Raw genomic sequence first — 13500 nt, 5'->3', positions numbered from 1 at the left:
GAGAGGAGGGCAGGATGGGGCACGCCAAGCCAGTCTCTGGGGAGCGGGGTGACCGTGGGGCGGAGGAAGACCCAGCTCAGGCAGGTGTGCCCGGCCGCGCCTGCACATCCTCACTGCCCACCTGGACCGTGGGACTCGGGGACATGCGGTTGGGGCCGGGGCTGGGGACGGAGGGCCCAGAGCCACAGCCAGCCAGCCCGCACTGTCGGTCCTGTTTTATTGAGCAGTGACAGAGACAAGGTCCTTCCGGGTGGGCTCAGTGTTGGGGGGCGAGGGGGCAGGGAGGGCCGCGGGGCCACGGGCACCTGCTGCGGGCTGACCCCCCACTGCGGGGTCAGACAGGCCGAGAGGGCGGGTGGACAAGCCCGCGGCGACAGCCAGAAGCTTCCGGCCCCAGCCGGCCTCAGTTCTTCAGCAGGGACACCTCGTGCAGGTAGGCGGCCAGCATCTTGGTGCCCTCGATGTAGTTGTGCCTGGGGGAGAGAGTCGCGGGGGTGGGGCGCGGTGAGGCGACCGGGGACCCCCAGGTCCTGCTCCCCTGCCCGCCGGCCCGGCCCTGGCGTAAGGGAGCTCCCAGCGAGCTGCCCGCCGCCTCACCTGTTGAGCTTCTCGTTCTGGGAGTGGGCACCGTCGTCGGCCGAGCCCACGGGCAGCAGCATGACGTTCTTGCCCGTGGCCTCCTGGAAGGTCAGCGTCACGGGGATGCTGCCGCCCTCCCGGGTCAGGTCAGGCTCCACACCGAACACTGGAAGCGGGGCAGAGCTGAGCTGGGGCAGGGCACCCGGCCCGTGTGCCCACCATCCCCACAGGTGCCCAGCAGGCTGACCGCCCACGCCCCCCACCCTGAGAGATGTTGGTCAGCTGACCACCCACCCCCAGGGCTCCCCTCGGGGCTGACCGCCCACCCCCACGGCCCCCAGGGGCTGACCCCGGCTGACCTGTCTTCAGGGCCCTCCTCCCGGCCATGTAGTGGGGGTGGTTGAAGTCGGACACCCAGGGCTTCCCGCCGTGGCCCATGTACACCTTGAACTTGTTGGGGCTGCCCAGCTCGGCAAACTTCTTAGTCAGGTAGCTCGTGACCTGAGCAAGGGGGTGCATGCCCGTGAGCAGGGAGGTGCTCGCCCCTCAGCGCCCACCCAGTGCCCAGTGGACACGGAGTCCCAGGACCCTGGGCCCAGTCACATGGCTCTGCAGTGGCTCCCGGGATCAGGACTGTGCCAAGGGCCACAGGGGCCGACGGTTCCCTGCGGGGACTGACTGCCCACAGCTCCAAAGCCACGACTGTGGAGGGGGTGACAGACAAGACCAGTGGCTAACACAACCCGGTTACGCCACGTGCAGGGAGACTTGGAAACGGGAAAGAATTCCTCCTTTCTGAAGCTTTTCCTGCACCGTAAGTTACTTCACACCCAGCAGGTGGGTCCTCCCCACTGGGGGTCCCGATGCCACCCCCCGCCCTGTGCTCTGCAGGCACGGCTGACTCTCTGCTCCTGGAATTTGCCCCTCTGGATCTTCTGGAATTTGCCCTCTGGACTCAGCCCATGTGGTCCAAGGCACTGTCTCAGCCGCCTCAGGCCAGGCCAGGGTCAGATTCCAGCCTGTCAGCGCGCCGAGAGGGCGGGTTCCAAGGCATCCTTTCTCTCTGCCTCAGAACTGTGGTTAGGACTAGGCCTCGTTTCCCCCCTCATGACTGTGCCAGGGCTCAGCGCCCGTCAGGGCAGCCCCGCCCCGCCCGCCCCTGCGCCCCGTTCACTTGCCTGCTCGCTGACCACCTCGGGGGTCATGTTGGGCACCAGCCTGATGGAGAACTTGCCGACCACCTTGCGCGGGATCACAGTCTTGGCGCCTGAGCCCGAGAAGGCGCCCTCGATGCCGTGTAGAGACAGGGACGGGTAGCGCCAGCGGTGCATCAGGATGTCCGTCTGTGGAGAGCCGGGTGAGCCAGGTCAGGCGCGACCCGGCCATCGCTGGGGGCCCCGGCCAGGCAGCAGGCGAGTCCCACCCTCCGCGCCCGCCACCAGGAAACCGGAGTGTGCGTGCATGTGTGTGTGTGTCTGTGCCTGCGTGCATGTGTGTGTGCCTGTGTGTACATTTGTGCGTGTGTGCGTGTGTCTGTGTGTGCGTGAGTGTATGCGCACGCATGTGTATGTATGTGTCTTTGCGCGCATGCGTGCGTGTGTGTGTGTGTATGCATCTGTATGTGTGTGTGTGTGTGTTGGGGGGGTTCCCTACAGCTCTGGGTCACACAGAGAAGGGCCCGAGACCCAGGCCAGGGCTGCCAGGAGGACACAGGTGGGACACAGGCCGCCTGCAACCGCTCCCAAAGGACAGAGAAGCCCCCGTCCCTCCCCAGCATACCAGTGTCCTGGGACGGCCCAGCAGAGGACAGGTGTGTGTGTGTGTGTGGGGGGGGGGTGGAGTGAGCTCAGGGGCATGGCCTGGGGGCTGATAGGCCACAGCGGCCCCCTGTGCAGGGACCGTGTGGGGCCGGCAGCCCTGCCCAGCATGGGAGGGCAGGAGGAATCTAGGGAGCCTGGCGTCCTCCCGTGGCTGACTGGTCAGTAGGGCCCGGGAGCCCGACCCCCGGAAGTCCCGGGCGCCCACCTTGGAGCCGTGCAGGAGGGTGTCGGCGCCCACATCCTGGGCGTACTCCTGCAGGTCGAAGTCGATCTGCTCGTACAGCTGCAGCTCCTCGTCCGTCACCGGGGCCACCGCCTCGTTGATGCCGGGGATGAGCACCTTCCCCTTCTTGTCCACCAGGCAGCCTGAGAGCACACGGCCCGGTGAGCACTGCAGGGCGAGTCTGGGCTCTGGCCCTGAGCTGGCCGGGCTCCCGAGCTTTCCGCATGTAGCCCAAGAAGCCCCGACCCCACTGGGGTCCTCTGAGACAGGGGATCCGACAGAAAAGTGGGGTGCAGAGGCCTCTGCTGGGAGCACCGTGCACCTGCGCCCCTCTCACCTGCCCTTCCCACCTCTGTCCCCCTCACCCTCGCCCCTCCTTCTGCACGGCACCATGAGGAGCAGCAGCAGGTGGGCAGAGCAGCCCCTGGAGCCCCAGTGATGGCCGAGTCCCCGCAGGGGCAGAGCAGGAACAGGGACCGTGAGAGCCCAGCCAGCAGGGACCTGCCGGGGCCAGCGTCCCCAGGCAGGATGGCCACGGTCCAGGAGAGACGGGCGAGCCTTGGACGCAGGGTGGGGACACGGGGGAATGGGGTATGGGCGAGGCAGAAGCAAAGAGACGAGGGGGCTGTTCTGGGAACGGGGCGAGGGGCGGGTTCCTGAGCCGACGGTGCCCCGGGAGTCCCCAACCCCCCGCCCCGGCCCCCACTCACCCATGAGAGCGATGAGGTCAGTCATGGCCTCGTGCACCGAGCCACCGTACACCCCGGAGTGGAGGTCTTTGTCGCTGCACTCCACCTGGGGGGACAGAGCCACGTGCACCGCTGCTGAACCGTCTCAGGTGACGATTCAACAAGGCAGTTGCACAGACGTCTCGGAAACGCGCTGCAGAGTGAGCCAGGCATCTGCGGGCGACAGGACTCTGGCCGTGCAAATCCCCGGGGGTTAGCATGTCCAGTTCCCCCGGGTTAGCATGTGCAAATCCCCTGGGGTTAGGATGTAACCCCATCCTAACCAGATGTTCTCCTAACGTAGTTCTCCCAACACTAGAACTACGAAAGGCCAGAAAACCTGATCTCCTCAGTGCATGGAGGACACACTCGGGACGGGGCCAGATGTGCTGACCGCGGGGCAGCCGGACATGAAAACTGCAGGGCAACACATGCAGACTGCAGGGGACCCGACATGCTGACCGCAAGGCCACTGGACATGCTGACCCCGGAGGATTTGCACACGCTAACCCAGGGGAACCGGACATGCTGACCGAGGGGATGTGGACATGCTAACCCCGATTAACTGAGCATCTGAGCATAGGTGAGCTGAGTCTGTTAGAAGCCGGTGAACTGAACTGAACTGAACTGAACCGGACGGCCACACGGAGAGGACATGCTGCTGGAGTTGAACTAAATACCCCAATACAGGCGAATGCAGAACGCACACGCAGGAGGGCCGCCAACCCCATCCCGGAGGAAGTTGTAGGGAACCCCTACCATGGGGACCTGTCATCGGCAAGGCCTGCAGTCAGCAGCCTGGGCTGACCCCTGGGCACAGCTGTGAGCAGGGTGGGGCAGGCAGGGCTGGGGCCACAGCCAGATTCCGGCACCTTCTGCCCTTCCTGGACAGGAGCCAACTCAGTCTCTCCAGGGACACAGGTCAGGGGATGAGCAGAAGGACCAAACACAAGCCCTGGTGCTCTCGGGCATGAGGAGCTCCGTGCTCCTGGGGCAGGCAGTGAGTAGGCCTTTCCAGGCCTCTGCCAGGCGTGACCTGCACGCATGCACACACGACGCACTTGCCTGTACTCAGGCACACACGCACGCACACGTACGTGCACTCACACGCACAGACACGCAGGCACGCTACCTCGATGAAGAAGTAGCAGATGCCCCGCAGGCCGTAGGTGATGCACGGCTTCTTCTTCCCCAGCCAGTAGTTGTCGGAGATGCACACGTAGTCCACGTCTTTGAAGAACGTGTCCTTCTGCGCAAAGATGAGCTCGTCCAGGCCCTCGGAGCCCGACTCCTCCATGCCCTCCAGGCAGAAGCGGATGTTGACGGGGATCTCCTGTGTGAGGGCAGTGCCGCCGCGTGAGGACCCCACTGTCCCCCAGGCCCCACGATCCACACACTCCAGAAGCCATGAGGCCCCGGGAGCTGCGTCTGAGAGCAGCTGTCCCTCCCTCTCCATCGCCCTGACCCGCGCTCCCTGTCCCCAGACACCAAGGATGGACGCAGGCCTGCAGGGAGCCCGACCTCAGCCTCCCCCTCCCAGGGGGCCTCTCGGGGACCCGCATGGGGCGGACCCAGGGCTTGACCCAGACCAGAGACAAAAGCACGGCACAGGACAGAAGACACACAACTGCCGACGCCCGGATGGCCACCGGCTGGGATCACGGAGAAATGAGTAAGAGTCAAATGCACACGTGCATGTGTGTGCTTGTGTGCATGTGTGTGCACGTGTGTGTGCTGGGGGGGGGGGGGGTGAGGAGGCCTCAGGCACCTGCCTGCTCTTGGCCTCTCACAAACCTCCGGCAACATCAGAAAGTAAGTCTTAACTTCTCCCAAGCAGTGCTCAGGAAATGTGGGGTTCTCAGCTCACCAGGGTCAAACCCGGGTCAGCCCCAGGAGAGAAATTTTTCAAATCACTTTCACTTCCAGCCGCTAACGCAGCCAGGCACGAGAGCCGCCGGGACGGGACTTTGAAGCCCTCGATCGGTCACACCCACACGTTCCCGCAGCGCTGGCAGCCGCAATGTGCTGAGACAGGTACGGGGCAGCGCCCGCCACGCCCGTGGCCTCTGTCCTTGCCAGCTCTCCCGATGGACCCCGGGGAGGTTCCGCAGGGTGCGTACCTGGTTTGTCTTCTGGAAGGCTTCCAGGGCGTTCAGCCAGCCGGCCACCGGGCCCTTGTCGTCCGTGGACCCCCTGCCGTACAGCTTGCCTGCAAGAGCCAAGCGCCAAGTGGCCTGGTGCGCGGGAGGGGGCTGTCTCTCTGACACCGTGGCCCCGGGCTCCGGAACCCCCAACACTCTGCATCCCACGGGGCCCCCCCAGAGTGCAGGTGCTCAGGCTGACTCCCACCCAGTGGGCAGGGGCCATGACGGGCTGTCCCCGAGGGCCACCGAGCCCCCCGCCCAGGGCGAGAGAGCAGGAAGCAGACCCTCAGGGTGTCCTCCAGGCGGGCACTGAACTCCTGGGGGTGCCACCTCTCTCAGGCCAGTCCACCCCCTCCCTGCCCTGTCCTGGGGGCCACGCCCGCCCCGTCCCTCTTTACACCCTGCTCTGGGCAGCTTCCCATCAGGGGGTCCAGCCCGCCCATCCAGGGCTGTGGTCTCCTTGGCGGAAGGGCACCCACTTCCTGCCCTGCCCAAGCCCCTCCGATGGCCTGTTCCCACCCTGTTCCCACACAGGCCGGGGGCGACCAGGGCTGCTGGGAGGAGACGTGATGACCAGAGCTGCCCCCCACAACCGTGACAGGACGCAGTGGCAGGGCGAGGGGACGGTCACTGCAGCTCCCCCACGGCCCCGGGGGGCATCGCTGTGTTGGGGGCACAGGAGAGGCCACACACAGAGGTGACAGCGCTACAAGGGCGGGGGCCAGGCGGGGCCCGCTGGGCAAGGGGGGGACTCCGGGGCCAGGAGACAGGACTTGGACAGGCCTGAGCACAGCAGCTCCTCAGGGCGTGGACCCGGCCCGGGGACAAGGTCCCGCAGGCAGGTTGGCACCAGCCATGCACGGGGAGCGAATGAAGCGGAGCCTTTGGACCCACAGGCCCTCGGGCCGCCACTGCAGGATGCCACCACGCCCCGTGACAGCAGGGCTCCGTGACAGCAGGGCTGCCGCGGGCCGGGGCCACACCCTTTTCCCAGGACCGCCGGGCCTACCGTCGCGTTCCACCAGCGTGAAGGGCTCGCTGTCCCAGCCGTCCTCCAGCGCGGCCGGCTGCACGTCCAGGTGCCCATAGATGCAGACGGTCTTCTTCTTCGGGTCTGAGCCCAGCTTGCCCAGCAGGATGGGGGGCAGGGGGATCTCGGAGCCGTCGGGGAGCTGCAGGGAGAGGGGACCCCCGCGCTGACCCCGTGTCCAGACAGCCTCGCCGGGCCGGGACCACCGGCACGGTGAGACGGCCCCGGACTCCACAGTGCCCACTGGGCAGCTCCCACAGAGACAGCCTGCGAAGGGGCAAAGGCGCGGGGGCCTTGGGCCCATCTGGGGCCCCATGAGCTCCGCACTCGGCCCCCCCCCCGCCCCATAGAAACCTGCCTGGACTTGGTTTCGTCGGGGCTCTGGGAATACCCAAAACGGTTTCCTGTGTGAATGAATGCTAAGGTTCCCCGAACTGCACTTCTCCCCAAGGGCAGGGTCCCCTGAGCTGGGGGGAGGGGAGGGTCCTCTGACCTGGGGAGAAGGTCCCCTGAGCTGGGGGGGGGAATCCTCATTGCAGCCTCCCCTGGGTCCCTGTCCTGGCATCTTTCTCGGGGGGAGGGGGGAGAGAACCCCCACCCCAGCTCTGCATAGAGCCACGGGCAGGCCGGGATGCAGCTGGGGGCTGGGGGTGGGCAGCTTCCAGGGCCACAGGATCTGCAGGGACCAGGTGGGTCGAAGGTCACAACGGAGGCCATGAAGACTCTGCATGGCCCGTGTGCCTCTGTCCCCGCAACCCCTTGCAGGATGGCCGTGGCAGAGGCCGAGAGCTGCCCAGGAGGGCCTGGCTGTACTCTGCTGATTGGGCGTCCGTGGGTCCTGCTGCGAGGGCCCTTCAACCCCTGGGCCCTCAGAGCCCCAGAGCTGCTCTCTAAGAAGACACGGGCCACAGTCGCTGCGTCCTCAGCCGCCTCTCTCCGCTCTCCAGCAACTAGCCCCCGGGCCCACTGCTCCCTAAGGTCACCTATGGGGCCCAGAAGCCATGCGTGACCAGGTTGCCTGCACCTGTGGCCAGAGGAGGCCCAGGACCCTAAGGTCATCTTCCCTCGAGACACGCCTAGGGACAGCCAGCAGAGTGCATGTGACACCCCGCCCGGCCGTCACTGCCCGCCACGGTCAGCAAATCCACAGTGGGAAGTCCCGTGAGGGCTCGGCAGGACTCCAGGCCAGCGACCACTCCCTGCAGCGGGCGTTGCGTAAGACCAGATGTGCCCGCATCGGGGCACAGGCCCTCAGCGCTCAAGCCACGTCCACCCACGGCACTAACACCGTCGGCGTGCCGGGCTCCCCACGGACAGGGCTGCCCTCTCATGGGGACCCGCGAGGTCACTGGGGCTGGGGAGAGTCACTGTCCCGGGGCTGGGAAGAGACCAGGACGAGACTGAAAGGGGGCAGCTTTGAACCCACCCGGCCCGGCCCGACCCCCTCAGTGCGGAGAAGGGCGACAGCGCAGGCCTGGGGGGAACCAGGCTCCTGCCCGAGGGAGGCCCGCTGCGCTCCTCAGCCCAGAGCACCCCGAGACCGAACGGTTCCACCCGAAACCTGTCTAGGGGGCACGAGCGGTGCTGAGCCTGACGCCAGTCATAATTCTGCGGGCACCTGTCATAATTCTGCCAGGGGACAGGGGGACTTCCTGGTCTGGATGACTGGGGTCAGCTGTCACGGGGGCTTCTTGGGCAGCACTCAGCCCTTGGTGGGGAGGTGGGGGAAAGATGGAGTGTCATGACCCGCCCACCCAACCAGAGAATGAGCAAGGGTCAGGGTCCAACACCCGCAGGGGTCAGCGCCCAGGGCCCGCAGGGGTCAGCATCCAGGGCCCACAGGGATCAGCGCCCAGGGCCCGCAGGGGTCAGCGCCCAGGGCCCCAGGGGCCAGGGCAGACACGTGGCAGCCCCTACCGTCTGCCTTCCAATATCCACCAGTTCCACGGAGCCGCCCAGCTGCTGGATGTCGGCCGCCGCCACCTCCATCATCTTCTTGATCTCACCCCTCTTCTCGGGCCATGCAGACACGCTCTGGATGGCCACCCAGTCGGCCAGTTTCTGTGGACAGTGAGCAGGGCCGGGTCTGAAAAGGCGCTGCCTGAGGGAGCCCACTGCCAGCCACAGCTGCGCGGGAAGATCCAAGCAGACGCCAGCACGAGACGACGCCCGCAAGGAGTGTGTCTGGAGCCACGGATCACGGCAGGAAGACCAGGACACACTCAGCCTCTGAGCTGAGCTCAGGGGGCCTGGTGGTCACCACCACAACAACCGGGCCTCCCAGATCATCATTTTCAGAATCAGAAACTCCGACGGTTCCACCCGAAACCTGTCTAGGGGGCACGAGCGGTGCTGAGCCTGACACCAGTGCTTCCCCAGCACCGCAGGAACTGCACACAGAGAACTGCACTCTAGAGTGAGGTGGAGCATGCTCGATCCCCACACTTCCTGCCCAGAGCCCAGACAGAGCTCAGCGGCCGCCCAGCACCTCCTCTGCGCTCCCTCTCTGTAAAACGACTGTTCCTTCTCCCCGAAGGGCCCTTCAGCCCCACGCGGGGCGACTTCCAACCCGCAGCACAGAACTGCTAACCACCATCTCAACACAGTACCTCAGCAACTCCCCCCCTCACCCCCCACACACAGAGCCCAGCCCCCGGGGCCCCCGACCCCTTCCCCAGAGCTTGGCGCCCGACGGCAGGCCCTGCACTCTCCTGCGTCACAGTTACAGGCCCGGTGCCCCCTACCTTAATGTAGCGGTCCTGGTTGTCATCCACATACTTGAAGAGGGCGGTGAGGGCTGACATCTTTCCCGCAGGAGGAGCGGAGTTGGTGCAGCAGGAGACTGATTCCTGGAAGGAGGCAGAGTCAGGGGAGGCCGAGCACTGAGTGAAGGGCCCGGGCGGCAGCGGGGATCGTAAAGGCAGCCCTGCCCAGCACGCCCCGCCCAACGGCCAGAGGACTCCAGGAAGTGACCAGGGGGCAGATGGCTCCAGGAAGTGGTGACCGTCCTGAGGAGTTTGTCCAGGGGCCAGTGACTGAAGCAGGAGGAGGCCGATGACCACACCCAGTGGGGCGGGGACTTCCCCACAGGGACGCAGTTGGTCTGTGATCCCTCGAGCAGGTGGGCGGCCCCTCGGACAACACTCACCTGAAGCCCCGCCTGTGACCCTGGCAGCCCCCTGGGGCGCACCTCCCACACACACACACACACACACACACCCAGCTTGTCTGGGGGCCCAAGGGGTTCTGCTGCCTCACATGTGGAGGTGTGCAACGAGCATGCAGTGAAGCAGAGCAGGGAGATGTGACCTGGGGCGGGGGCGGGGGGGGGGGGCGGAATCCAGTCCCAGCAGGGGGCAAAAGGGCAGTCTCCGGTGGGTTGGCATCGGCATGGAGGCAGAGACCCTGAACGCGGGCAAGACAAATGCCCATTCAGCCCCGGCCAAAGGCGCCAGCAGGGCCGCCCCTGTTTACCCTGAAACCCCATCCAGCAGGTCGTCCCGCTTCGCAGGCTTGATCCGCCGGAGGGAGGGGCCAGGCCCACTCAGCGAATCCCCCATCCAAGGCACTCCAGTTCGGGCACTAAGGCGTGCCCCGGCCTGCCAGCCTGTAGCAGCTGGAGAGTGGCCACCTCCTCCCGCCCACTCGGACCCCGGTGGAGCCCAGCTACTAAGGTGTAAGTGCTGTGCGTGAGAACGGAGCAAGTGTCACCTCGAGATAAGTGCCAGTCTCGCTCCCCTCTGGAGACGCAGTTCCCACGGAGGAACAGCTGGACACACTGAAACTCGGAGCGGGCGGAGAAGCCTGGAACCTTGTCCAGGGCCTGCCCACAGCCGAAGTGCCTGTCCCTCGTGAGGACAAAGCCATGGCAGAGGCTATAAAGTCCTGACCGGCGGCCTCAGAGTCGGATAAAGCCAGGAGAGGTCCAACGCCGGGCCCACAGCCTGACAGCAAGCAGGCGCTTCTGCGGGGGTCTCGCTGGCCTCCTGGGACCCTGCAGGCAGCACAGCCGCCCCTCCCCAAGTTGGGAGCCGGGGACGGCCCCAGTGTCCCACGGTCTCAAGGCACAAGGTCCCTCAATCAAAGCCGTCCACTCGGGAGAGCCTGCTGCACCTGTCAGTCACAACCTCCCACCAACCCTGACCCCAGACGTCCAGACTCGGCACCCCTGACCCCGGTACCCGGGCCTGGGCCCTCTGACCCCAGACTCCATGACCCGGGACTTCTGATCCAGGGACCTCTCATCCGGGTCCCCCTAACCCAGGGTTTCTGACCCCCGTCCTCCTGACCCGGGGTCTCTGATAGACCCCATGACCCAGGGCCTTTGACCCCAGACTCGGGGCCTCTGACCCCGAGTCTCTGTTCCAGGCCCTCTGACCTGGAGTCCCTAATAGGCCCCATGACCCAGGGCCTCTGACCCCGGTGCCCCTGGCCCGGGGTCCCTGATAGACCCCCTGGCCCGGGGTCCCCGCGACACGCCCTGACCTCTGGCCCCTGACCCCGGATCTCCGCTCTCTTGGCCCCGAGGAGGCGCGGGGCGCGGGCCCGGAGGCGGGGCTCGCGGCGGGGCTGCCCCCGGCCACGCCCGCCCCTCGGAGCCCGCCCGGCCCTGCCCGGAGCCGAAGCAACCGGCTTGGGCCGCCGTCCCGGCCCGTCCCGTCCCGTCCCGTCCCGTCCCGGCCCGCCCCGGCCCGCCCCGGCGCCCGCGGCCCCGGCCAGCCCCACGGCCGCCCGCTCACCCGCCGGCCGCGCCGCGCCGGTTCCGCACCACGTGCCTAGGCCACGCCCCCGGCGCGCGCCCGCAGCCAATCCCCGGCCGCGTCCGAGGCCGGCGTCGCCCCGCCCCTCGGCGGCCGGGGGTGGCGGGGACGGACGGGGCCGGCGTGGGGGCGGAGCCTGCGCGGGGCGGGGCGAGGATGGGGCGGGGCCAGGGGCGGGCTTGGGGCGGAGCCTGCTGCGGGACGGGGCGGGGCGGTGGGCGGGGCGCGGGCGGGGCGGGGTCTTGGCTCTGCTCGGCCGAGGCGCGAGGTTGGGGGCGGAGCTAGAGCCTGGGGGCGGGGCTGAGGCTCGGGGGCGGGGCTTGGACCTGCGCTTTTGTGTCTCCCGGCTGCTTTGGCGTTTGAATCCGTTGTTTCCCGCGGGGATGCGGGGAGGCGGCCTCTGCAGGGGTCTTGCGGTCCCTCCCGCGGGCCGTCCTGCACATCTGCAGTGGAGGAACAGTCCAGTCCCAGGAGAGGCTTTGCGAACCTGCACCCCTCCCACGTCCTTTAACTTGTCTTTGAAAAGGCGGCACGTTTAACACTTGCAAGGAGAATGCTTTTTCGTGTTTTAAAATATAATGGGCTCTCCCTTCAAGTATACGCAGTCTATTTTCCTTAAGGAATATCTAGCACCCATGTCCTTGGCAGGAGTTTGTCAAATTGCAACATTTTAATATCTGATGGTCTTTTGTGGATGAGGGTATCATTTTTCTCTCCAAAAGAACGGTATGTAAAGGTTCAAAATATTTTTAGCTGTATTGTAGCCAGAAAGCTCTAAGAAAGCTTGAGCCAGGTGCAATGCGTCTTCTGGGTCCAAACTTGCTTATCCAATATTTCATTTTATTTTATTTTATGGTTTTCTTTTTCTTTGGGCCACACCCGGCAATGCTCAGGGGTTACTCCTGGCTCTGCACTGGGGGGTGCTTGGGGCACCATATGGGATGTCAAGATTCGAACCCAGGTCGGCTGGGTGCAAGGCAAGTGCTCCTCCCCCTGCTGTACCCAAACCCACTTATCCTTCGAAGCTTTTCCTGTGACGCCTGAACAAAAGCTAAGAGAACACAACATGCAAAGAAATCCAGGGTTACCCGTGGAAAGGTGAACCTCCTCCATCCTCAAAGTACTCCCCAGTGTCCCCTGGCAACCATCCTTGAGGAATTTCCCATCCTCCCTCCTTGGGGCGCAATTTGCTGTTTTTTGTTTTGGGGCCACACTAAGGTGCCACTCACTTGTGGCAATGCTCGGGGGACCAAACGTGGTACCGGGGATTGAACCTACGTTGGCCACATGCAAGGAAGCGCCCTCCCCGTCCTCATCTGCCCCTCTGAGGCTTGTAAAGAGCCCATCAGGATGGCACAGAGCCGGCCGGTGCCTCTGTCCAACCATGTCAGTGGGCAGTGGGCTGACACACCGGCCGCATCACAGTCCTGGCCAGAAGCCCCAGAGCAGGGTTCAGTTTGCATGTCCAGCGGGAGGTGCTGTGTTGTTCCTGCTCCCGGCCTCGTGTGCAGGAGGTGGTCTAGGCTCTGCCTCCGGAGTTCCCACTTTGGAGGTCAGCTTCAGCGTGAGTTTGGGGACACAGCATCGCCATGGAGGTACTGACGCTCCTCTCTGTGTCCCCCACATCCCGACTCGGGGTCCGGTGACCTTCTTTCAGGCCATCAACTTTTCATCTCTTCTCATCTCTCACCTCTCCTCTCCCTCCCTCTCCCTCTTCCTCCTTTCCTCTGCCCCCAGTTCCTTGCTCCTCCCCACGTTTCTCTCTCTCTCTCTCTCTCTCTCTCTCTCTCTCTCTCTCTCTCTCTCTCTCTCTCATCCTATGTTCTCCTTGGTCTTCTCCCTCAATAAAGCTATTCTGCTTTGAAGGAAACTGATAAGCAGTGACTCTCGGCGGGGCCCGCCTGTCCCGCAGCCCCGAGCCTGGGGGAGGGGCTGTGTAGGTGTGGGCAGCATCTGTGGGCCCCAGCATCCCTCTGAAGACTCCTCTTCTCCCCAGAGGGTCCAGGTTCCGCTGGTCCAGAACGGGCGCGCGAGGTCAGAGCCGCCAGCAGGTGGCGATGCGGTCTCACCATCCAATTCACAGCTGCCATCCAGGCTCAGGTGGTACCTGCTGGGATGGGACCAGGCTGGACCCCACCCCCAGGCTGGACCATGAACAACGCGGCTACGAAGACAGGAGCACATACTGGATTTGCTTTGGGCTGACAGGTAACTTT

The 13500-nt window shown here is 65.4% G+C and overlaps 1 protein-coding gene across 1 annotated transcript; it reads right to left on the bottom strand.

Moving 5' to 3' along the window:
• Positions 1 to 257: 257 nt before the first annotated feature.
• On the bottom strand, positions 258 to 9388 carry CNDP2 (carnosine dipeptidase 2). The gene is made up of 11 exons (XM_056131505.1): positions 9269 to 9388; positions 8442 to 8585; positions 6504 to 6666; positions 5471 to 5559; positions 4483 to 4683; positions 3333 to 3417; positions 2605 to 2765; positions 1758 to 1922; positions 939 to 1080; positions 598 to 745; positions 258 to 473 (listed from the first exon to the last, which is right to left on the bottom strand). The coding sequence occupies exons 1-11, from the start codon at positions 9326 to 9328 to the stop codon at positions 404 to 406; spliced, it is 1428 nt and encodes a 475-aa protein (XP_055987480.1). The 5' UTR covers positions 9329 to 9388; the 3' UTR covers positions 258 to 403.
• Between the last annotated feature and the right edge of the window lie 4112 nt (positions 9389 to 13500).

Source organism: Sorex fumeus, unplaced genomic scaffold (assembly GCF_029834395.1).
Source record: "Sorex fumeus unplaced genomic scaffold, SorFum_2.1 ptg000092l, whole genome shotgun sequence".
NCBI lineage: Eukaryota > Metazoa > Chordata > Mammalia > Eulipotyphla > Soricidae > Sorex > Sorex fumeus.
This window is presented reverse-complemented; position numbering and strand designations above follow the sequence as displayed.